The 25,874-nt window shown below is 44.8% G+C and overlaps 1 protein-coding gene and 1 pseudogene across 1 annotated transcript; both read left to right on the forward strand.

Moving 5' to 3' along the window:
• Positions 1–25,874, forward strand: part of LOC141220320 (uncharacterized) — a 73,383-nt pseudogene that overhangs the window by 38,905 nt on the left and 8,604 nt on the right.
• Positions 3,984–25,773, forward strand: LOC141220293 (gastrula zinc finger protein XlCGF53.1-like). The gene is made up of 7 exons (XM_073666247.1): positions 3,984–4,054; positions 18,253–18,403; positions 18,533–18,712; positions 18,795–18,918; positions 19,002–19,099; positions 24,664–24,754; positions 25,742–25,773. The coding sequence occupies exons 1-7, from the start codon at positions 4,029–4,031 to the stop codon at positions 25,771–25,773; spliced, it is 702 nt and encodes a 233-aa protein (XP_073522348.1). The 5' UTR covers positions 3,984–4,028.

The following is a 25,874-nucleotide window of genomic DNA, read 5'->3' on the forward strand; positions in this document are numbered from 1 at the left end:
TGGGATGAATCAGAATTGGAGGAGACATCTTTATGGGATCTTTTCTTCCCTCCAAACAACCCCTTCAGGGACCCTTGAACCTCTGCGTGGACTATGGATTTCAGATTGGATGCGAAATCCAGAGAATTTTCTGCTATGGTTTTATTAATGCAGTTCGGGCATAGCTGTTTTTGCAAATCTATGGGAAGGAAAGTTTGGCATAGGGCACAAATCCTGTGCTTTTGCTTGGCGCTACTCTTCTTAGGATCCTACAGAAGGACTCACATATGAGACTTCCCATTACTAAAAGGGTGACATTCACGAAGATCACTCACCCCTGAAGTCACAAACGGGTACCGGATTCGGAGGCTGTAGTGGAACACGCGATGATTCCTTTCTGGATGGTCCAGAGGTGTTTGATACCTTGCTCCTGCGGCTGCCACTGCGATTGCTCGAGCGGCTGTCTGTGTGAGAGGCGTCCGTCTACCTCTTCCTGTTATGCACACGCCTGGACTGACTGGCGTGTGCGTGATTAGTGATCCCACTGTACCATGAACCGGGGAGTGCCTGGAGGTGCGTAACTAAGTATCAACCCGATCTGACCAAGGTCGCACGTCGGCTCAGTCGACTCCGTGCACCAGGGTGGAACCGAGCAGAGGGACCAGGTGCTACTCCAGGTCAGACCCCGGACACGGCTGTTGACCCACACCGGGGAATGCAGGAACAGGCAGGTTAGGCTGGCATACAGACAGGTGGGTATTGGCAGGCACGACTGGTATGCAGACAGGTGGGCACTGATAAGCACGGCTGGTATGCAGATGGGGGGGTACTGGCAAGCACGGCTGGAGTGCAGACAGGGAAGTACTGGCAGGCACGGCTGGCGTGCAGACAGGGAGGTACTAGCAGGTTGGAGTGCAGGCTGGATAGGGTCCAGTACAGACTGGGATACAGGAACAGAACCGCAGATGCGGTAGACTAGCAGAGTAAAGCGAAATCGCCAGAGCGGAGGACAAGGCTGAGCAGAGCGAAACCGCTGGTGCGGTGAGCAAGTAAAGCAGAGCGAAACCGCAGGTGCGGTGGACAAGGTAGAGCAGATCGAAACTGCCGGAGCGGTGGACTAGGCAGAGCAGGAAGGAACCGCCAGAGCGGTGGACAAGGCAGAGCAGAGCGAAACCGATGCTGCGGTGAGCAAGCGGAGCAGAGCGAAACCGCAGGTGCGGTGGACAAGGCAGAGCAGAGCGAAACCGCCGGAGCGGTGGACAAGGCAGAGCAAAGAGGAACCGCCGGAGCGGTGGACAAGGCAGAGCAGAGCGAAACCGCTGGTGCGGTGAGCAAGCGGAGCAGAGCGAAACCGCAGGTGCGGTGAGCAAGGCTGAGCAGAGCGAAACCGCCCGAGCGGTGGACAAGGCAGAGTAGAGAGGAACCGCCGGAGCGGTGGACAAGGCAGAGCAGAGAGGAACCGCCGGAGCGGTGAGCAAGCAGGGCAGAGCGAAACCGCCAGAGCGGTAAACAAGGTAGAGCGGAGCAAAACCGCCGGAGCGGTGGACAAGGCAGGGCAGAGCGAAACCGCCGGAGCGGTGGGCAAGGCAGAGCAGAGAGAAACTGCCAGAGCGGTGGACAAGGCAGAGCAGAACGAAACCGCAGGAGTGGTGGGCAAGACAGAGCAGAGAGAAACCGCCAGAGCGGTGGACAAGGCAGAGATGACAGGGCTCTGTTCACATGGAACAGACTGGAAGGGACAAGCAGAACCATATACGCACAAGGTACTTACAATGAAGTAGCGAGTGGACTACAAACAGAAGTACAGAGACAACGAGTTGGAGTTAGGTGCAGGTTCAGACACTGCAGGAACAGGGAAGGTACGGACATAGAGACAAACAGGTAACAGGCTAGGAGACAGTTCAGACAGGAACTGACACTGCAACGAGATACAGGAACGAGCCTGGGTATACTTAAAAAACCTGGAGAATGTCTCTGCATTAGGTAATCCTCTGACAATGTTAAGAGGGATCCCATGTACTCTTACTTTATGCGAATTAAAAAACCTGGAGAATGTCTCTGCATTAGGTAATCCTCTGACAAAGGAACAAAATGAGCCCGTTTAATGAATCAGTCAATGACCACCCAAAGACAGTCTTCCCACCAGGCAGAGGCAAATCCGTGATGAAATCCATGGACAGATGAGTTCACTGTCTTTCTGGAATTGCAATGGAGCCAATACTCCACCTGGACTGTTATGACAAACTTTAGCATGTGCGCAAACTACACAAGCAGATACAAAATCTTTAATATAATTATTCATAGATGGCCAGCAAAAAAGCCTAATAATAGCTTTCTGCTTAGCTGTGAACCGCGGATGACCACTCATGATTAAATCATGAAACTCTTGCAACAGACGCAATCTTAGGTACACAACTACAAATAATTTGGACCTAGGCGTGGCGAAAGGAGCAAACGATTGGACTTTACGGATCTCCGCTTCAACCTCCAACGATATCACAGAAACCACAATGCCCTCAGGGAGAATGGAGGTTTTGGAGAAGAAACAGAACTAAAACTGCTTGGACCTCGGCCTGAAAGTGATAGAGAAATTGAATCTAGAGAAAAATAAGGACCCTCTGGCCTGTCTAGGAGTTAGCCATTTAGCTGATTCAATAAACGCTAAATTCTTCTGGTCAGTGACCACAGTGATTTGATGAACTTCTCCCTCCAGAAAATGTCTTAAAACCTTAAAGGCTAATTTAACAACGAGTAACTCACAATTCCCAACAGCATAATTTCTTTCAGCAGATGAAAATTTTCTTAATAAAAAAACACATGGCCACAAATTGGTCAGAGTCTCGGAACATAAAACGGCCCCTACCCCGACCTCCGAAACATCCACCTCCACAATGAATGGTTCTTGGAGATGGGGTTGGATTAGAACAGGAGCAGACAAACACTCCTTCAATTTATCAAAAGCCCCAATAGCATCCGGTGGCCAAACCTTGAGATCTGCCACCTTACGTGTGACGTCAGTAATCTGAGAAAAAAAAACTAAAGAATTTCCTATAATAGTTGGAGAATCCTACAAAATGTTGCAACACTTTCAGGTCACTAGGTTGGACCCAATCTATTATGGCTTTCACCTTCCCAGGATCCATCGTAAACCCATCAGCCGATAAAATGACCCGGGAATGAAACTTTCTGAACAGAAAAAAAAACATTTCTCAATTTCAGCAAAGAAAGAAAGAATTCTCCCTCAATCTTTCTGAAACAACACGGACATGTTCCTGGTGAGAATCCAAATTAGGAGAGAAAATTCTCTATCATCAAGATAAATCACAAGAAATCTCCCAAAGTAATCAGAGAAATATCATTCAGAGAGTTGTGAAATTCTGTTGGTGCATTGGAGAATCCAAATGGCAGAACGAGATTATCGAATAAAGCCTCTGCTCCGTACAGATCGTACACACATAGCTCCGCTCCTTACACGTCGTACACACATGGCTCCACTCCGCATGCCTCGTACACACGTGGCTCCGCTCTGTACACCTTGTACACACGCGGCTCCGCTCCGTACACCTCGTACACGCGCGGCTCCGCTTCGTACACATCGTACACGCGCGGCTCCGCTTCGTACACATCGTACACGCGCGGCTCCGCTTCGTACACGTCGTACACGCGCGGCTCAGCTCCGTACACGCGCTGCTCAGCTCCGTACACGTCGTACACGCGCGGCTCAGCTCCGTACACGTCGTACACGCGCGGCTCCGCTCCCTACGCCTCGTACAAGCACGGCTCCGCTCCATACGCCTCGTACACGCACGGCTCCGCTCCGTACGCCTCGTACACGCGCGGCTCCGCTCCGTACGCCTCGTACACACGCGGCTCTGCTACATCCACACTGTAAACCCCTCCTGACCCCACACATAAACTTCAGCTCATCCAGCACCATGACAACCAGCACAGCAGAGTCCTGCATCCACTGAGGCCCCTGATCATGTGACCCCTGACTCCTCCCCTCCTGTGACCTCATCACAGCTCCTGTGCGCACAGAGCAGCCATATATGTGGTGGCGGCTCTGCAGGTGGAGGTATGTGGAGACCCCATTACTGGGCGCAGGGGGCATTAACCCCTTCAGCACGGAGACTCTTTTGGGGTCTTGTGTTGCCCCTTTATAAGAATCATAAGGTTTTTGTTCTGTTTCCTGTAATAGATACATACGACCCAACTATGGAGACAGGAAGGGAGGAAACAGATTGTTCTCATAGTACAGGACCCCTTTACTGGCCCCACAGTGTAATGCCCCCATTAAACCCCTTATACAGGATGTGTAATGCCCCCATTATACCCCTTATACAGGATGTATGATGCCCCCCACACAGTGTAATGCCCCCATTACGCCCCTTATGCAGTGTGTAATGCCCCCATTATGCCCCTTATGCAGGATGTGTGATGCCCCCACAGTGTAATGCCCCATTATGCCCCTTATGCAGTATGTATGATGCCCCCACACATTGTAATGCCCCCATTATGCCCCATATACAGTGTGTATGATGCCCCCACACAGTGTAATGCCCCCATTATGCCCCTTATGCAGTATGTATGATGCCCCCACACAGTGTAATGCCCCATTATGCCCCTTATGAAGGATGTATGATGCCCCCACACAGTGTAATGCCCCTTATGCAGTATGTATGATGCCCCCACACAGTGTAATGCCCCCATTATGCCCCTTATGCAGTGTGTATGATGCCCCCACAGTGTAATACCCCCATTATGCCCCTTATGCAGTATGTATGATGCCCCCACACAGTGTAATGCCCCCATTATTCCTCTTATTCAGTATGTATGATGCCCCCACACAGTGTAATGCCCCCATTATGCCCCTTATGCAGGATGTATGATGCCCCCACACAGTGTAATGCCCCCATTATGCCCCTTATTCAGGATGTATGATGCCCCCACAGTGTAATGCCCCCATTATGCCCCTTATGCAGTATGTATGATGCCCCCACACAGTGTAATGCCCCCATTATGCCCCTTATGCAGTATGTATGATGCCCCCACACAGTGTAATGCCCCCATTATGCCCCTTATGCAGTATGTATGATGACCGCACACAGTGTAATGCCCCCATTTTGCCCCTTATGCAGTATGTATGATGACCCCACACAGTGTAATTCCCCCATTATGCCCCTTATGCAGTATGTATGATGACCCCACACAGTGTAATGCCCCCATTATGCCCCTTATGCAGTATGTATGATGACCCCACACAGTGTAATGCCCCCATTATGCTACTTAAGCAGGATGTATGATGCCCCCACACAGTGTAATGCCCCCATTATGCCCCTTATGCAGGATGTATGATGCCCCCACACAGTGTAATGCCCCCATTATTCCCCTTATGCAGTATGTATGATGCCCCCACACAGTTTAATGCCCCCATTATGCCCCTTATGCATGATGTATGATGCCCCCACACAGTGTAATGCCCCCATTATGCCCCTTATGCAGTCTGTATGATGACCCCACACAATGTAATGCCCCCATTATGCCCCTTATGCAGTATGTATCATGCCCCCACACAGTGTAATGCCCCCATTACGCCCCTTATGCAGTATGTATGATGCCCCCCACACAGTGTAATGCCCCCATTATGCCCCTTTTGCAGTATGTATGATGCCCCCACACAGTGTAATGCCCCCTTTATGCCCCTTATGCAGTATGTATGATGCTCCCACACAGTGTAATGCCCCCATTATGCACCTTATGCAGTATGTATTATGCCCCCACAGTGTAATGCCCCCATTATACCCCTTTTTTGGCAGTATAGGTACCGTCCCAATTTAGGGTCACCTTGCCGCTGGTGGGACGGCTTGTATACTTTTTTTGATCAAAAATAGTTCACTAAGTACCCTATATTTATTATGCAACTTTGCTTTACATTTATATATAATGATGGTAGGGTATGAGATATAATTTTGTCTTTTGTCTTTTGCAGGTTTTGCTTCTTTTTGCTAGTGTGAACATGCTCCTAATTCTTGCATGTCTACCATCTTAGACCTCAGTTCACATTGCTTGGTTTTTTATCTTGTTTGCATTCTGTGCAATTTAAGGGTGTGGCATTCCCTTTTGTTGAGCTGACTGGTATATATGTAGCTTACCACGGGCCTGGGTGGTCTGGAGTTGGGACCCGGTCCTATTTGTCTACCCTTTTATATGCATTGCTTCAACTTTGATATACAGTAAGGTTTTTAATATAGGCAGTATAGGTACCGTCCCAATTTAGGGTCACCTTGCCGCTGGTGGGACGGCTTGTATACTTTTTTTGATCAAAAATAGTTCACTAAGTACCCTATATTTATTATGCAACTTTGCTTTACATTTATATATAATGATGGTAGGGTATGAGATATATTTTTGTCTTTTGCAGGTTTTGCTTCTTTTTGCTAGTGTGAACATGCTCCTAATTCTTGCATGTCTACCATCTTAGACCTCAGTTCACATTGCTTGGTTTTTTATCTTGTTTGCATTCTGTGCAATTTAAGGGTGTGGCATTCCCTTTTGTTGAGCTGACTGGTATATATGTAGCTTACCACGGGCCTGGGTGGTCTGGAGTTGGGACCCGGTCCTATTTGTCTACCCTTTTATATGCATTGCTTCAACTTTGATATACAGTAAGGTTTTTAATATAGGCAGTATAGGTACCGTCCCAATTTAGGGTCACCTTGCCGCTGGTGGGACGGCTTGTATACTTTTTTTGATCAAAAATAGTTCACTAAGTACCCTATATTTATTATGCAACTTTGCTTTACATTTATATATAATGATGGTAGGGTATGAGATATATTTTTGTCTTTTGCAGGTTTTGCTTCTTTTTGCTAGTGTGAACATGCTCCTAATTCTTGCATGTCTACCATCTTAGACCTCAGTTCACATTGCTTGGTTTTTTATCTTGTTTGCATTCTGTGCAATTTAAGGGTGTGGCATTCCCTTTTGTTGAGCTGACTGGTATATATGTAGCTTACCACGGGCCTGGGTGGTCTGGAGTTGGGACCCGGTCCTATTTGTCTACCCTTTTATATGCATTGCTTCAACTTTGATATACAGTAAGGTTTTTAATATAGGCAGTATAGGTACCGTCCCAATTTAGGGTCACCTTGCCGCTGGTGGGACGGCTTGTATACTTTTTTTGATCAAAAATAGTTCACTAAGTACCCTATATTTATTATGCAACTTTGCTTTACATTTATATATAATGATGGTAGGGTATGAGATATATTTTTGTCTTTTGTCTTTTGCAGGTTTTACCTTATGCAGTATGTATTATGCCCCCACAGTGTAATGCCCCCATTATACCCCTTTTTTGGCCCCACGTAGTGTAATGTTCCCATAGTACCGCCATCCCCCCACACAGTATAATCAGAGTTATAGCTAAGGTCTGATGGGGACCCGTTGCGAGATTTCGACCACCCCCCATCCTGATATATACAGTGGGTATGGAAATTATTCAGACCCCTTTACATTTTTCACTCTGTTTCATTGCAGCCTTTTGGTAAATTGTAAAAAGTTATTTTTTTTTCTCATTAATGTACACTCTGCACCCCATCTTGACTGAAAAAAAAATGTAGAAATTTTTGCAAATTTATTAAAAAAGAAAAACTTAAATATCACATGGTCATAAGTATTCAGACCCTTTGCTCAGACACTCATATTTAAGTCACATGCTGTCCATTTCCTTGTGACCCTCCTTGAGATGGTTCTACTCCTTCATTGGAGTCCAGCTGTGTTTAATTACACTGATAGGACTTGATTTGGAAAGGCACACACCTGTCTATATAAGACCTCACAGCTCACAGTGCATGTCAGACCAAATGAGAATCATGAACTCAGAGACAGAATTGTGGCAAGGCACAGATCTGGCCAAGGTTACGAAAGAATTTCTGCATTACTCAAGGTTCCTAAGAGCACAGTTGCCTCCATAATCCTTAAATGGAAGAAGTTTTGGACCACCAGAAGTCTTCCTAGACCTGGCCGTCCTGCCAAACTGAGCAATCGTGGGAGAAGAGCCTTGGTGAGAGAGGTAAAGAAGAACCCCAAGATCACTGTGGCTGATCTCCAGAGATGCAGTAGGGAGATGGGAGAAAGTTCCATAAAGCCAACTATCACTTATGCCCTCCACCAGTCGGGCCTTTATGGCAAAGTGGCCCCACCGAAGCCTCTCCTCAGTGCAAGACATATGAAAGCCTGCATAGAGTTTGCTCAAAAACACATGAAGGACTCCCAGACTATGAGAAATAAGATTCTCTGGTCTGATGAGATGAACATAGAACTTTTTGGTGATAATTCTAAGTGGTATGTGTGGAGAAAACCAGGCACTGCTCATCTCCTGCCCAATACAATCCCAACAGTGAAACATGGTGGTGGCAGCATCATGCTATGGGGGTGTTTTTCAGCTGCAGCGACAGGACGACTGATTGCAATTGAAGGAAACATGAATGCGGCCAAGTACAGAGATATCCTGGATGAAAACCTCTTCAGACTTGGCCGAAGGTTCACCTTCCAACAAAACAATGACCCTAAGCACACAACTAAAATAACAAAGGAGTGGCTTCAGAGTAACTCTGTGACCATTCTTGACTGGCCCAGCCAGAGCCCTGACCTAAACCCAATTGAGCATCTCTGGAGAGACCTGAAAATGGCTGTCCACCAACGTTCACCATCCAACCTGATGGAACTGGAGAGAATCTGCAAGGAAGAATGGCAGAGGATCCCCAAATCCAGGTGTGAAAAACTTGTTACATCATTCCCAAGAAGACTCATGGCTGTACTAGCTGAAAAGAGTGCTTCTACTCAATACTGAGCAAAGGGTCTGAATACTTATGACCATGTGATTTTTCAGTTTTTCTTTTTTCAGAAATTTGGAAAAATTTCTACATTTCTTGTTTTTTTTTTCAGTCAAGATGGGGTGCAGAGTGTACTTTAATGGGAAAAAAATATGAACTTTTTAGAATTTACCAAATGGCTGCAATGAAACAAAGAGTGAAAAATTTAAAGGGGTCTGAATACTCTCCGTACCCACTGTATATGTATGTCCCTTATCCTAGGCCCCATCCTGGTATATGTCCCCTGTGCTGCCTCTGTTCTTTAGTGTATAGAAAAAATAAACTATTACACTCACCAGGGGCGAACATAGAAGTGATGGGGCCCCATAACAGAAGTACAGTGCATTGTGAAAGTATTTGGCCCCCTTGAACTTTTCTACTTTTTGCCACATTTCTGGCTTCAAACCTAAAGATATAAAATTCTAATTTTTGGGGGGGAAGAATCAACAAGAAGTGGATCTCTGAATGATCCAGTGTTGTCCTAAATGACTGGTAATTATAAGTAGAATCCACCTGTGTGTAATCAAGTCTCCGTATAAATGCACCTGCTCTGTGATAGTCTCAGGGTTCTGTTTCAAGTGCAGAGAGCATCATGAAGACCAAGGAACACACAAGGCAGGTCCGAGATACTGTTGTGGCGAAGTTTAAAGCCGGATTTGGATACAAAAAGATTTCCCAAGTTTTAAACATCTCAAGGAGCACTGTGCAAGCGATCATATTGAAATGGAAGGAGTATCCGACCACTGCAAATCTACCAAGACCTGGCCGTCCCTCTAAACTTTCATCTCGAACAAGAAGACTGAACAGAGATGCAGCCAAAAGTCCCATGATGACTCTGGATGAACTGCAGAGATCTACAGCTGAGGTGGGGGAGTCTGTCCATAGGACAACAATCAGTGGTACACTGCACAAATCTGGCCTTTATGGAAGAGTGGCAAGAAGAAAGCCATTTCTCAAAGGTATCTGACGCGCCCCCTGGGCAGTGGGGTACTCGGTAGCCGGGCCGGTCGTTGCTAGGGGAGATGTCACAGTGACGGTGACCCGCTCCATGACCCAGGGCTGTCAATAAAAGGGGATTTTATAGTTTTTATATTTAATGTTCGTGAATACGAGCAAAAAGTGGTAAAGTGTAATATAAAAATTAACTTTTATTTATCTATTTAAAAATAGTAGTGAATAAATAGAATTAGTATAAAACTCTTATAAGAAAGAAGCGATAGCAAGTCTTGCAAACGGTACTTAGCCGCCTATAAAAAAGTAAATCTGTGGAACTGGTAACACTCCTAGTATGGTTCCTTCTGACACAGGAAACTAACGGACCACAGGTGTGTAACACTATAGACCATAACCTCAATTCCAACTAAGTTGTTCTGGTCCAAACTAAAGAGAAGACTGTCATACAATAAATGTTTCTTTAAATATACAACAAAGCATATTGAACAGACAGGTATACATCAAGAATCTCCTACACCCATGACTTTAATTCAGAAATGGGTGAGGAAAAGAGGAAGATAGACCAATTGTAATGTAGAGTCTAGATGTGACATAAAATACCTGGTGAATAATTAATATATAGAACAATCTCACCGTTAGAATGTCAGTATCATCGCTGTTGACTCATATCTATGCAATTCTAAGGAGAACCCTTTGGAAGTGGCATTATCCAGTAGAGTGCAGGACTCATTTCCTCTAGAAGGACTCAGACCAACAGGGTGAGTGGTGCCCTCCCGACGCGTTTCCTCATGTTACTGATTCATCAGGGGAGAGAGCAGTAGTACTAATGGGTCTATCGGCCCGAAATGGAGATGGCACGGCTGCTAAGTAGTGCCCGCGCTTCTTTTAAATATGCCGGTATTACTGCGCTACATCGGTAACGTCACTTCCGGTTTCCGGCCCCTCAACTTCCGGTATTTGGAGCGCATGAGCCGGCAAATGACATGCAAACGTCGTTTCCGATGACGCGAGCCTCCGACTGGGCGGACGCTTGCTGTGTTGTGATGGTAACCTGATGTACATCAACCAGACACGACTGCGGAATATCAGGTAAATATACTATTTGCCCGGGTCCATCAGGTCACCATTAGGATAATTCGGCTTACGGGATGATTTAAAATGGAAACATCATGCAGCGCCCTAGGTAGAGTGGGAAAAAAACGGTTTGTCACGGGGTTCAAGGATCAGGGAGGGGTACAGAGGAAATGATTAATCAGTTCCCGAGGCACAATACTCTCACACGTAGATCAGTTGGAACATGTAGGTGAAGACTTTATACATAGTCATAAAACCGTCTGACAAAGGCGGAAATGTTGTCATTATTCGGGCTGATAGACCCATTAGTACTACTGCTCTCTCCCCTGATGAATCAGTAACATGAGGAAACGCGTCGGGAGAGCACCCCTCACCCTGTTGGTCTGAGTCCTTCCAGAGGAAATGAGTCCTGCACTCTACTGGATATTGCCACTTCCAAAGGGTTCTCCTTAGAATTGCATAGATATGAGTCAACAGCGATGATACTGACATTCTAACGGTGAGATTGTTGTATATATTAATTATTCACCAGGTATTTTATGTCACATCTAGACTCTACATTACAATTGGTCTATCTTCCTCTTTTCCTCACCCATTTCTGAATTAAAGTCATGGGTGTAGGAGATTCTTGATGTATACCTGTCTGTTCAATATGCTTTGTTGTATATTTAAAGAAACATTTATTGTATGACAGTCTTCTCTTTAGTTTGGACCAGAACAACTTATTTGGAATTGAGGTGGTTGTCTATAGTGTTACACACCTGTGGTCCGTTAGGTTCCTGTGTCAGAAGGAACTATACTAGGAGTGTTACCAGTTCCACAGATTTACTTTTTTATAGGCGGCTAAGTACCGTTTGCAAGACTTGCTATCGCTTCTTTCTTATATGAGTTTTATACTAATTCTATTTATTCACTACTATTTTTAAATAGATAAATAAAAGTTAATTTTTATATTACACTTTGCCACTTTTTGCTCGTCGTTCTATTGAATACTTGTGGTTTATATCCCTTTGCTGATATTTTAATGTTCGTGACGCCACCTGTGGTATGCGACTGTATGGAGCAGGTCCTCTGGAGCTGTTGGTAATGCAGCAGAGTTTGTTCAGCTCTCCACAGGTAGAGCTAAGCTCCAGGGCCTTGCTGTGGTGACTATAGATGAGGTAGATGTTGTTGTGCAGTGTGGTGCAGGGGATGATGGCGCAGCAATAATTCACAGAGACAGTGGGGTGCAGTCTTCAAGGTTTACTCACGCTTATCACGTTGCTCCTGGTTACAACTGCAGATTATAACCACCCAAGTCGTCCTGCATTCACCATGGGAGAGGTTCAGCAATCCCTTAGGTAATTCAAGAGCACTTAACGGGACCCCTTTCTGTGTGCCTTTCTCAGTCATCTTCCTGGGCTGGCTCTCACCCTCCTGCCCTGCGCCTCGCAAACAGTGTGCCAAGCCGGTAACCTCAGATCTTAGCGGGCAACCTGGAGTTCCATGTATCCTGTGTGGCTACCTTTTTGGCGATTAATTGTGGCTGTGGCAACTGCACCCTGAAAATGTATGTAGAAGCCTCCGGTTTCTAGCTGAATATGGCAATTCCGACTAGTTAGGGGCCGGTCTCCTCTGCGGCTTGATCCCTCCACATCCTGGTAGATTCGGGCGTACGGGTGGCCTCCAGCACTTCCTGTACCCCTAGGATCCCCTCTTTCCTTCTTGGAGCCTTCTTTCCTGCTCCTCTCCTCTCCTCTCCTCTCTGTTCAGTCAGTCTCCACTCCTGGGCCTCTCTCACTCAGGCACGCTCCTCCTGAGCAGAGCTCCTGCGGAGCTCCTGCTCCCACTACTTCTCCTCTCACTGTCTTCTCTGACTCAACCCCTTCTAGATGGTTCCATCCCTTTTTATACTACTCCTGAAGTGCTCCCCTGATCTTCTTCCTCCACCCACACCCACTACATTGTTCTGCCCTCCAGTTAGGGACCAGGGACTGTGCTCTCCTTTAGGAGCAATCTCGCCCTGCCCTCTGAAGTGGAGTGTAATGCATGCTAGTGTGTGGGTTCCGGGCAGTACTCCATCGTTACCTGAGAGTGAGATACTACACCTCTCGGTGAGATGCAGTACCTCTGTGGCGACTGAACCCGCAGGGGTGCCACATATCCATAAAAAGTCTCGTTTGAAGTTTGCCACCTGCCACCTGGGAGAATCACCAAACATGTGGAATAAGGTGCTCTGGTCAGCTGAAACCAAAATCAAACTTTTTGGCCACAATGCAAAACGATATGTTTGGCGTAAAAGCAACACAGCTCATCACCCTCAAAACACCATCCCCACTGTCAAACATGGTGGTGGCAGCATCATGGTTTGGGCCTGCTTTTCTTCAGCAGGGACAGGGAAGATGGTTAAAATTGATGGGAAGATGGACGGAGCCAAAAACAGGACCATTCTGGATGAAAACCTGTTGGAGACCTGAGACTGGGACAGAGATTTATCTTCCAAATAGACAATGATCCCAAACATAAAGCGAAACCTACAATGGATTTGTTCAAAAATATACGTATCCAGGTGTTAGAATGGCCAAGTCAAAGTCCAGACCTGAATCCAATCAAGAATCTGTGGAAAGAGCTGAAAACTGCTGTTCACAAACGCTCTCCATCCAACCTCAATGAGCTCGAGCTGTTTTGCAAAGAAGAATAGGCAAGAATTTCAGCCTCTCGATGTGCAAAACTGATAGAGACATACCCCAAGCAACTTCCAGCTGTAATCACAGCAAAAGGTGGCGCTACTAAGTATTAACTCAAGGGGGCCGAATAATATTGCACGCCCCACTTTTCAGTTTTTATTTTTTTTTAAAAGTTTAAAATATCCAATAAATTTCATTCCACTTCACGATTGTGTCCCACTTGTTGTTGATTCTTCCCCCCCAAAAATAGAATTTTATATCTTTGAAGCCAGAAATGTGGCAAAAGGTAGAAAAGTTCAAGGGGGCCAAATACTTTCACAATGCACGATATAATGCACTCCCCATAATCCTCCATACAGTATAATGCACAGCCCATAGTCATCCATGTGGTATATTGCACAGCCCATAGTCCATATATGTAGTATAATGCACAGCCCGTTGTCCGTACATGTCGCATAATACACACCCCATGGTCCTTGCATGTAGTATAATGCACAGCCCATAGTCCGTACATGTAATATAATGCACAGCCCATAGTCCGTACATGTAGCATAATACACAGCCCATGGTCCTTGCATGTAGTATAATGCACAGCCCATAGTCCGTACATGTAGTATAATGCACAGCCCATAGTCCGTACATGTAGTATAATGCACAGCCCATAGTCCGTACATGTAGTATAATGCACAGCCCATAGTCCGTACATGTAGTATAATGCACAGCCCATAGTCCGTACATGTAGTATAATGCACAGCCCATAGTCCGTACATGTAGTATAATGCACAGCCCATAGTCCGTACATGTAGTATAATGCACAGCCCATAGTCCGTACATGTAGCATAATGCACAACCCATAGTCATCCATGTAGTATAATGCACAACCCATAGTCCATACATGTAGTATAATGCACTGCCCATAGTCATCCATGTAGTATATGCACAGCCCATAGTCCATACATGTAGTATAATGCACAGCCCATACATGTAGTGTAATGCACAGCCCATAGTCCACACATTTAGTATAATGGTCCACCCATAGTCATACATGTAGTATAATGCACAGCCCATAGTCATACATGTAGTATAATGCCCAGCCCACCGTCATACATGTAGTATAATGCACAGCCCACAGTCCATACATGTAGTATAATGCACTCCCCATAATCCTCCATACAGTATAATGCCCAGCCCACCGTCATCCATGTAGTATAATGCACAGCCCATAGTCGTACATGTAGTATAATGCACAGCCCACAGTCCATACATGTAGTATAATGCACAGCCCATAGTCATCCATGTAGTATAATGCCCAGCCCACCGTCATCCATGTAGTATAATGCACAGCCCACAGTCATACATGTAGTATAATGCACAGCCCACAGTCATACATGTAGTATAATGCACAGCCCACAGTCATACATGTAGTATAATGCACAGCCCACAGTCATACATGTAGTATAATGCACTGCCCATAGTCATCCATGTAGTATATGCACAGCCCATAGTCCATACATGTAGTATAATGCACAGCCCATACATGTAGTGTAATGCACAGCCCATAGTCCACACATTTAGTATAATGGTCCACCCATAGTCATACATGTAGTATAATGCACAGCCCATAGTCATACATGTAGTATAATGCCCAGCCCACCGTCATCCATGTAGTATAATGCCCAGCCCATAGTCATACATGTAGTATAATGCACAGCCCACAGTCCATACATGTAGTATAATGCACTCCCCATAATCCTCCATACAGTATAATGCCCAGCCCACCGTCATCCATGTAGTATAATGCACAGCCCATAGTCATACATGTAGTATAATGCACAGCCCACAGTCCATACATGTAGTATAATGCACAGCCCACAGTCCATACATGTAGTATAATGCACAGCCCATAGTCCGTACATGTAGTATAATGCACAGCCCATAGTCATCCATGTAGTATAATGCCCAGCCCATAGTCATACATGTAGTATAATGCACAGCCCACAGTCCATACATGTAGTATAATGCACAGCCCATAGTCATCCATGTAGTATAATGCCCAGCCCACTGTCATCCATGTAGTATAATGCCCAGCCCATAGTCATACATGTAGTATAATGCACAGCCCACAGTCCATACATGTAGTATAATGCACAGCCCATAATCCACACATGTAGTATAATGCACAGCCCATAATCCACACATGTAGTATAATGCACAGCCCATACTCATACATGTAGTATAATGTACAGCCCACAGTCATCCATGCAGTATAATGCACAGCCCACAGTCATCCATGTAGTATAATGCACAGCCCATAGTCATCCATGTAGTATAATGCACAGCCCATAGTCATCCATGTAGTATAATGCACAGCCCATAGTCATCCATGTAGTATAATGCACAGCCCATAGTCATCCATGTAGTATAATGCACAGCCCACAGTCATCCATGTAGTATAATGCACAGCCCATAATCCACACATGTAGTATAATGCACAGCCCACAGTCATACATGTAGTATAATGCACAGCCCATACTCATACATGTAGTATAATGTACAGCCCACAGTCATCCATGCAGTATAATGCACAGCTCATACTCTTACATGTAGTAGTATAATGCACAGTCCATACTCTTACATGTAGTAGTATGGCCAAGGGCACCGTGTACTCGCTGATTTAAAAAAACAATAACATTATATTCACCTTCTCTTCGCTCCCTCGCCGCGCGGTGTCTTTTTCTGGAGCTGCCGCTGACTTCAGCTGGAAGCGACAGGAGAGCATGATGTTACTTCCATGCGCCCCTAATGACGTACATGCCGATGTCAGCTGCTGGCCTCTGATTGGTCGGCAGCGTGTATTGTGGCACTAAGCTGAATGTCAGTCCGAGAACACACATCCTGCTGAAGCAGGGGTTGGTGTTGGCTTGGCCCGGTCACAGGAGCGACTGCGGTCATTAATCCTCTCAGAGTACCTCTATTTCCCCACACTGTATAATGTTCACAGTACCGCCATCTTCCCACATACAGTATAATGTTCCCACAGTCCCGCAATCTTCCCACATACAGTATAATGTCACAGTCCCGCCATCTTCCCACATACAATATAATATTCCCACATTACCACCATCCCCCTCACTTACAGTATAATGATCCCACAGTGCCGCCATCCCCAATTTTATTTTATGTTTTAACACTTGGTTTTCTTTTTTTGGTGTTTTTCATGTAATATATGGAAGCCTACATAAAAATGCTAAAAGAAACATAATATCCATGAAGAAAAAACACTGTACAAGGAGACATTAGCATCAAATAACTCCTGTCTTGGTGTTCTTACAAACAAGCTCTTATAAATGAGATGTAACGTGATAAAAGATTACAACCTGGGAAAGACGGGAAACATTCATACAGACAGTCGGTGATGATGTAGTTAGTGACGGACTCTGGCCAACTTTGTTTCTAGAGCCGTATTAGAAGATGAAGATGTCGTCCTCATCATGAAGTTGTTATTTCTCATGTCACGTGTAATGTATATGACGAGAATTAGCGTTATGGGAGATGAGTCTATCAGAAACGTATTCAGCTGCAGACTCCGAGGAAGAAACTGCTTGTTGTCTGTGGTCTAAAATATATAGCTTTTATTAGTACGTCAGGGACAAAAGCAGAATGTTGTAAAATAATAAAATTACCATTGCTGCTTGGGTTTCTGGGTGATTCTTACTGAAGCAGTGGCCAAATTAGCCAGTGATTGGAAGTACGGAGGAGATGTCTAAGGCTGTGTGCCCACGATGCGTTTTTTAAGCGTTTCCACCGCAGCAAAAACGCTTCAGAAACGCTTAAAAAATGCATGGTAGAAGGCCTGCCATGTTCCCCAATGATAATCCGCATGTGGTGTGCACATGCTGCGGAAATTTCCGCTACGGGTTATCATTGTGGAAAAAAATGCATTTTCACCGCCATTGACTAGCATTGGAACGCATGGATTACACATTACTACATCTGTAGATGCGTCTTCCATGCATTCTAATGTGCGGATGGTACCCAGGTGTGGAGGAGAGGAAACTCTCCTCCGGACCTGGGTACCATAGAACATGTAAAAAAAAGAATAAAATAAAAAATAAAGATTATACTTACCTTCTGGCGGCCCGCACTACGCTCGTCCTCCTTTGCCGGCATCTCGCGATGAACTGTAGGACCTGCGCTGACGTCATAGTCATGTGACAGCAGGTCCTTCAGTACAGTGCACCACCAGTTGCCTGCAGCCACGACGGAGCGAAGCAAGACTGCGGGGGCCATCGGAGTGTAAGTATATATTTATTTTTTTATTTTTTGACATTCTTTGGGGGTTACACTATATAAATCCATGTCTGTTGCATGGATTTATATAGTGTAACCAAGTTGTCAAGCACTTTCCAAGTGATGCTAAAATCGCTTGGAAAGCGGTTGTCAACCCTCATACGGAAATGCATGTGAAGAACGCTTCACATCCACATGTCTTTGGCAGGACATGCTCAGGAAAAAATCCTGAGCATTTCTGCATCGTGGGCACATAGCCTAAGTCAGCAATTCAACTTGTGTTCCAATCCATAAAAGACTAGAGAATACAACATCTACGCATTCTATCTCCTGATATATTTCCCTTATTGTCTCCAGTAATTGTATTAATACACAGAATTCTTTATGATGTTACATCGGCTCTTCTTCTCATTCAGGTCTCTACAATATCAGATCCTCTCAGTGAAGATCTTCTATATTAAGAGAATTTTTCTGAATCACCTATCAATGATGGATATGGACAGAGACAAGATGGCGGAGAGGATATTACACCTCACCCTTGAGATCCTCTTTCGGCTTACTGGAGAGGTGAGAGATTCTGATGACGTCACATTACATCATTCTTATCTATGGGAATAACAGATGGACAGAACTGGAGAGGTGAGGACTCTGGAAATGTCTGGAGTGAGATTTATTAATGTTTCTCTCCATAACTAGGGTTACACAGTAGTGAAGAAGACCTCTAGTGAGCGCTGTCAGGACCCTGTGTCTGAGAGAAGGGGAAGACCCCTGTGCCCAATTACTGGACCTCAGTCTCACCCCCTGATACAGGAGGACATCAATGACCAGAAGATCCTAGAACTCACCTTCAAGATGATTGAGCTGCTGATTGGAGAGGTGACACTATTTGGAATGCTGGGACATTATACTGTAATGCTATGAAGGGATCGGGGGATGACGATATCATTGTATGTGTCAGGTTCCTATAAGGTGTCAGGATGTGGCTGTCTATTTCTCCATGGAGGAGTGGGAGTATATAGAAGGACACAAAGATCTGTACAAGGACATCATGATGGAGATTCCCGAGCCCCTCACATCACCAGGTAATAGACAGGACTAAATACACACGGCCTATAAATATTTGTATGTAAAGAATGAATTCAGTCCCTGTATGTGTTTCCTCCAGATCTATCCAGTAAGAGGACAACACCAGAGAGATGTCCCCATCCTCTTCTTCCACAGGACTGTAAACAAGAAGATCCCAATGTTTCTCAGGATCATCAGGTAGATGGAGAGAAGGTGTCATGAGATATCCCCTATGATGTGTAGACGGCTGTGAAGGTCTTGTGTTCAGTCTTGTTTTATCCACCAGTATTATATGTCTTATACTGTAAAGGTTACACCAATTTAAGATACACTAGGTAACTGCTCTCCTCCAAATTAAAGATGTCTGAGTGCATGCAGAGAAGCTAATTAACCAAATCTGCTAATCTGGTTGAAAAACTTCACTCAGAAACTGAACCACGCCAAATGGCATACTTTATTACGTAGACATGGGGTTAAATAGCATTCTCCTTCTAGATGGGATTAGTAAAATTTATTGCTCTTTTCTGATAACTTGGCACGCTATAATTCGTTCATCTATGTATCTCTTGGTTTGATTAATGCCTTAGGAATTCCGATGGAGGGGGTGAGTTCGTCTCTCAGCGCCATCTTTGCCAACTCGACATGAATCTCTCTGTTATCAGCCATGCACATGCATACGTCATTCCCAGGAAATCATTTAGTTGTTCTTGTCTACAGATTAGAACAGAAGCTGTTAGTTATATATTCATTAACTATTAATATAATCCATGTGCATATACACATTTGCATACATACATACACATAGATTATTTCATCATCGCTATATTGATTCACACTGATTAGGTAATCTATTAAAAGAAACTAATTGATTTTCTATAATATATATATTTAACCTTGACAAGCCCCCCTAAAATCAATTATTTGCTTTTAATATCCATATGCTAAAAATCAGAGGGGGAGAAGAAATTGACCCTATGTTAAGGCTATTCTGGAACCCTACGATGTGACGGGCGGCCCGTCCCTTTTAGCCGGACCCACCGACGTTCCTAAATCTAACTCGTACGAAGACCTACAGGAAAGGGGTGGAGACCCTAAAAGATCTAGTGACTGTGTAATCGCGGGTCACCCCTAACACAGAAATATGGATATTAACTTTACAAACTCATTTACTTCCGGTATTCTCTCTGGTACAACACTTTTGTTCTAAGGGGAACTGTTTGTTCATAGATTTTGAGAGCCTTAGTAACTTTCCCTGTGGGGCCGGTATTGTCTGGGATATATGTACAACAATGGTCACCTATCATTTTGCATACCGCTCCTTTTTCTGCAATAACATATCCAGAGCTATTCTGTTTTGCAAGGCCATGGTAGATGTGGGTGCTAGTTGGTCAGCTATCCCTTATAAGGCATCTTTGGTGTAATTGACAAATCTTTGTTGGTTATAATATATGTAATGTATCCAATCTACGTTCTTGTTAATGGTTATTATGGGTATTATGGACTCAAATCCCACCTTCACTTGGTCTCAGGCCTTGAATTCGTCTGGCACCCCCCTAAGAACCCCGAGAACATCTATATATATATATATATATATATATATATATATATATATATGTGGATCAAAACTGCCTTTGGGGTTAACTTATCTCTTGGCCCTGTATGTACCTGCAAACACAGCCTTTATTTCCTCTTTGGATTCCTGGGACTCAGATATAAGGTAAACAGACATTATTGCTTTAGTTATGGCACATTCCCCAGTCTATTTGCCCTCCAATCTAATCCTAATCTTCATGTCACCACATTCAAGGAAGTGTTGTACCAGAAAACTGGAATATCATTCTCTTTAGTAATAATTGTTTGGAATGCACGTGTTACCGTAACAAAGGCTTCCCCCCCCAAGCTACTGTCATCAGACAAAGGAACATCAGGGTTGTGGGTCTGAGACCGCCTTCTTGCAATGGGATGTGTGGACCTATGATGTTTGGCCTTCGACCTTCACAGCCGTAGGGGATGTAAGTAGTGCTTGGTAGGGCCCTTCAAATCTGGCATCCAGTGTGCCTCGCACGTGATTCTTTATCCAGACAAAATCTCCAGGCTGGATACTGTGAGTACCTGATTCAAGATCTGAGTCTGGAATAGAAGAGTACACTGTAGCATGTGTTAGTTTTAACTCTTTAGCAAGTCTGACAACAAAATTCACAAGCTTATCATTCCCTGAACTAAGCTGCTGTGGGTAATATCGACCCATTCTAGGTGGCCCACCAAACAAGATCTCGTATGATGTGAGCCCTGTGGGTTGTCTCGGGGTATTTCGGACTGAGTATAGGGCAATAGGCAGCACCTCCGGCCATGGAAGTGAAAATTCTTTACTGGCTTTAAGAATTTTGTTTTGTTTTCCTTCTTCCGTTACCGCATTCTGCCAGTCCACGTAAGTCCTGTGTGTCAGATTCTCTTCCAGTCTTTGCTCCTCTTCATCTTCCAACCCCAAATTTCTCATTCCCGTTTCTTCCTCATCTCCTTGTTGTCTCTGACTTCTGGTGAGCACAAACACCTCCGTACCACCCGACACCTCTGCTTCCTCTGGAAATATTGGTTCCATAGCTGCTGCTTTTGCTGTAATGTCAGCCCTTGGCTTCCTCTGAATTCAGTTTCCCATGAGCCTTAATTTTGATCACAGCCACTTGCCTAGGTAACTTCAGAGCTTCTAGCAGACTTCTCACTGCCGCTGCATTCCGGATTGGAGCTCCACTGGCTGTCTTGTAGCCCCTCAGGGCCCATATCAGGCCAAAGTCATGGGCAATCCCGAATCCGTACCTCGAGTCCATGTAGATATTGACCACTCGACTCTCTGCGCACTTGCAGGCTTCGGTCAGAGCATACAGTTCGGCCTCTTGAATTGACATATAAGATGGCAGTGGTCCAGCAGAAATAACCGTTGGTGGGGACACCACCGCATATCCGGTATGGTACGTTCCATATTCATCTGCGTATCTGGACCCGTCAGTATACAGTATCAGATCCGCTTCAGGCAGTGGCTGCTCAGAGACAGTAGGTAGGTGAGAAGTTTCTGCCTTCATGACCTCAAGGCAATCATGGTCACTCGAATCAGGGTATTCATGGTCTTCTGAGGACCCCCCTAAGTCTTCAGGGCAGTCCCCCCTTGACAGAGGAAGCATGAGTGGAGGGGTTCAAGACAGTACATTGCCGAAGAGCTATATTTTCTGGTAAAAGGAGCTCACATTGGATTCTGACACGACGTTGCATAGATAGATGGTTGTGCTGGGTTTGTGCAAGGATAGCTTGCAAATCATGAGGGGCCAGTATAGTTGTAGGATGGCCAAGTACAACATCTGCTGTTCTGTGGAGGAGTTCTGTAGCTGTAGCTGTAGTAACTTTGCATTCGAAGGTGGCCAGAAATTGGAGCAAAGAATAGCTGAACCTGTGGCAAGTTTGGTCGTCTGGACAACAGAGTAGTAGATCATCGACATATTGTATCAATATGACTTCAGGGTTCTCACTCTTCCAGGGTTGGAGACAGGTAGTTTAGGCCAGTGTGAAGTGATGAGGAGAGTTCTGAGCTCCTTGAGGCATAACGGTCCAGGTGTACTGTACTCCTCTGTGCGTAAAATCAAAAAGATACCGACAGTCTGGATACAGAGGCACACTGAAGAAGGCGTTTGCCAAGTCGATTACTGTAAAATGCGTTGCCTCGGGGGGAATTTCACTGAGTAATATATGTGGATTTGGCACCACTGGGGTCTCCAGGATTGTAACTGCACTCACAGCTCTCAGATCTTGCACCATCCTGAATTTATCCGGTTCTCCTCTTGCAGTTTTTCTTCACTGGAAACAATGGAGTGTTAGCTGGAGAAACACAGGGAATTAATGCTCCTTTCTTATAGCAGGAGGTGGGCTTGTTTGTCTAGGAAATAGTTCATTCAGGTTATCTTGTGAGGTCATCTGGCGGCTGAGTGAGTCTGATCTAGCTGTGGCACTTTCCACAGCTCGGGTGAGAATTTGAGATTTATGATAGTAATTGCTGATTAGTCTTATCTCCTCTAACATAGTTAGGCTGTGTGCCCACGTAGCGTTTTTCAAGCAGCGGAAACGCTTGTAAAACGCTAGGTAATCCGCACCCCATGGTCCCCAAGGGGATTCCGCATGTTCTATGCTCATGCTGCGGATTTTTCCGCAGCGTTTATGCTGCGTACAAAAATCCGCAGCATGTCATTTAATTTTGCGGAAGTGCAGCGGAACTCCCGCCATTGACTTGCATTGAGACGCACAGAAACTGCGACTGTACATTTTTACAAGCGGCTTCTATGCGTCTCTATGTGCGGATGGTACCCAGTTCTGGAGGAGAGGAGACTCTCATCCAGACCTGGGTACCATTGTACCTGTAAAAAAAGAATAAAATAACAAATAAAGTTTATACTCACCTGTCCGGCGTCTTCTCTCTGAATGCCAGCAGCCCTGAAGGACCTTCGGTGACGTCACAGTCATGTGACTGCAGGCCCTTCACCGCTGTGTCTCGCGATATGCCGGCAGCCGGGAACCAGACAGGAACGAGCGCTGCAGCACACAGGGGCCTCGGGGGTGAGTATAGCTTTATTTGTTTTAATTTTTACGGTTCACACTGTATAAATCCATGCTGTTTGCATGGATTTATACAGTGTGACCTAGTTGTCAAGCACTTTCCAAGTGATGCTATCGCCTGGAAAGTGCTTGTCAATCTGCATGCGGAAACGCATGTGAACCCGCATGTATTCTGCAGGAAAAACGCATGCACAATCTGCATGCGTTTTTTTCTGCCAGGGAGATGCAGAAATGCTGCAGAAATTTTCTGCTTCATTTCTGCATCGTGGGCACATAGCCTTAATCTTCTATACTCCGGTATAGCTTGGACTATTGCTTGGGCACAGGCTTGCATAGGAAATCCATACATTCCATAACTTATTGCAGGAAGAGCAATAGAAGTAAGGTTCCTTGTTCCAACATAGTTCAGAATATTGTTGATTGTAGCTCTAAGTTGTGTCACACACTGATCATGATGATCTTCATCATACACATTCCGAGACACGGCACTATTTGTGAAGGTTACACCAATTTAAGATACACTAGGTAACTGCTCTCCTCCAAATTAAAGATGTCTGAGTGCATGCAGAGAAGCTAATTAACCAAATCTGCTTATCTGGTTGAAAAACTTCACTCAGAAACTGAACCACGCAAAATGGCATACTTTATTAGGTAGACATGGGGTTAAATAGCATTCTCCTTCTAGGTGGGATTAGTAAAAATGTATTGCTCTTTTCTGATAACTCGGCACGCTATAATTCGTTCATCTATGTATCTCTTGGTTTGAGTAACGCCTTAGGAATTCTGATGGAGGGAGTGAGTTCGCCTCTCAGCGCCATCTTTGCCAACTCGACATGAATCTTTCTGTTATCAGCCATTCCCATGCATACGCCATTCCCAGGAAATCATTTAGTTGTTCTTGTATACAGATTAGAACAGAAGCTGTTAATGAATATATAACTAACTATTAACATAATCCATGTGCATATACACATTTGCATACATACATACACATAGATTATTCCATCATCGGTATATTGATTCACACTGATTAGGTAATCTATTAAAATAAACTAATTGATTTTCTACAATCATAGTGTAATGAGAACGGTGGAGATATCAGGATTAGATCTGATCATAGATGGGACTTCTCCATCTGTCTGTGACTTTTACAGTATTTGTTTCAGGGTGAAGATCTGACCCATATTAATACTACAAAGACATATGTGAGGGGTGATGAGCGGTGTAAAGAGGAGATTCCTACATATGACTACCCAGGTGAGTAGTAGCCACTAAATGCAGAGAAGTCACAGATTCTTCTCTGTCACCAGCTGTGGCTGCTTTATCGGTTGTGTAGTCCGGCCGTATCACAATCGTGTGATCACCATTTTACCGCTAGATCACAACATTCTCCTCCATCCAAAACTGTTCACATTACTTTGTGTAATTGTAAATGACCTTTTCTATAGAACTTACAACCTGGAGGATCCACGTACCCCCTGGGATTAGGAGACGCTGACCGTTACCTGCCCAGATCTGTAAACTACAAAGCCAAATGACAGCGTACGTAGAATGTGCTGACAAGTGAGAAAATCACTTGAAGAAAAATATTATGATGGGTCTGTAAGAGAAAGCGGAGGGTAATGATGCTGTTGGCTTCCTAGATCCCTGATATCTTATTGGATGAATCTACCTTCTCTCCCTTCTGTGCTGCTGAATGTCCTCATATGGTCCCTACAAGACCAGGTCCAGTCTTTCTGGCCAAACTTCACTTTTACGATCAACAACATTAAATGTGCAGTGAGGGCCAAGTGTGAATTTCTGTACAATAACAACAGAGTTTCCCTTTATCCTGACTGTTCAATTTCTTTTCAAACCAACTAACTTCAAACAGGATTGTGATAAACTACACAAAAAACATTACACTGTGCCATGATATATCTCTAAGCTGTGCGTGGCTGATGGCTGTAATATACATTTATTCACGCCTGCAGGAGATGTGTTGGCTCGAGCCCTGGTTTCATGGATTCACTCCACGTCATAAATTCCATTATATTTTCAATCCTAAGGAATTCAGATTACTGCACAATGTTTCCTGAAATGGGGGCGCTAATACTTTCTCTACTCTTCTGGTCAGGACTCATAGTAGCTCCAATGGTCCACCATAAATGAGTGCGGCTCTGGTTTAGGTTTGAAGTTCTCTCCCCTGATACATACGTTGTTGTTTGGGATGTAACATATCTTTTATTCTGTATTTTTTTCCAGGTTCATTTTGTATGATACCTTTATTGTGGTAGTATCGGCCTGACTCACTTATGTGAGTCTGTAACTCCCTGGTAGTCTTTAAAAGTAGGTCTCCATTGCCTCTTCCCAATGCCCGAGGTCTAAATTTAAGACC

Source organism: Phyllobates terribilis, unplaced genomic scaffold (assembly GCF_046119375.1).
Source record: "Phyllobates terribilis strain yellow unplaced genomic scaffold, ASM4611937v1 Scaffold_280__1_contigs__length_2496652, whole genome shotgun sequence".
NCBI lineage: Eukaryota > Metazoa > Chordata > Amphibia > Anura > Dendrobatidae > Phyllobates > Phyllobates terribilis.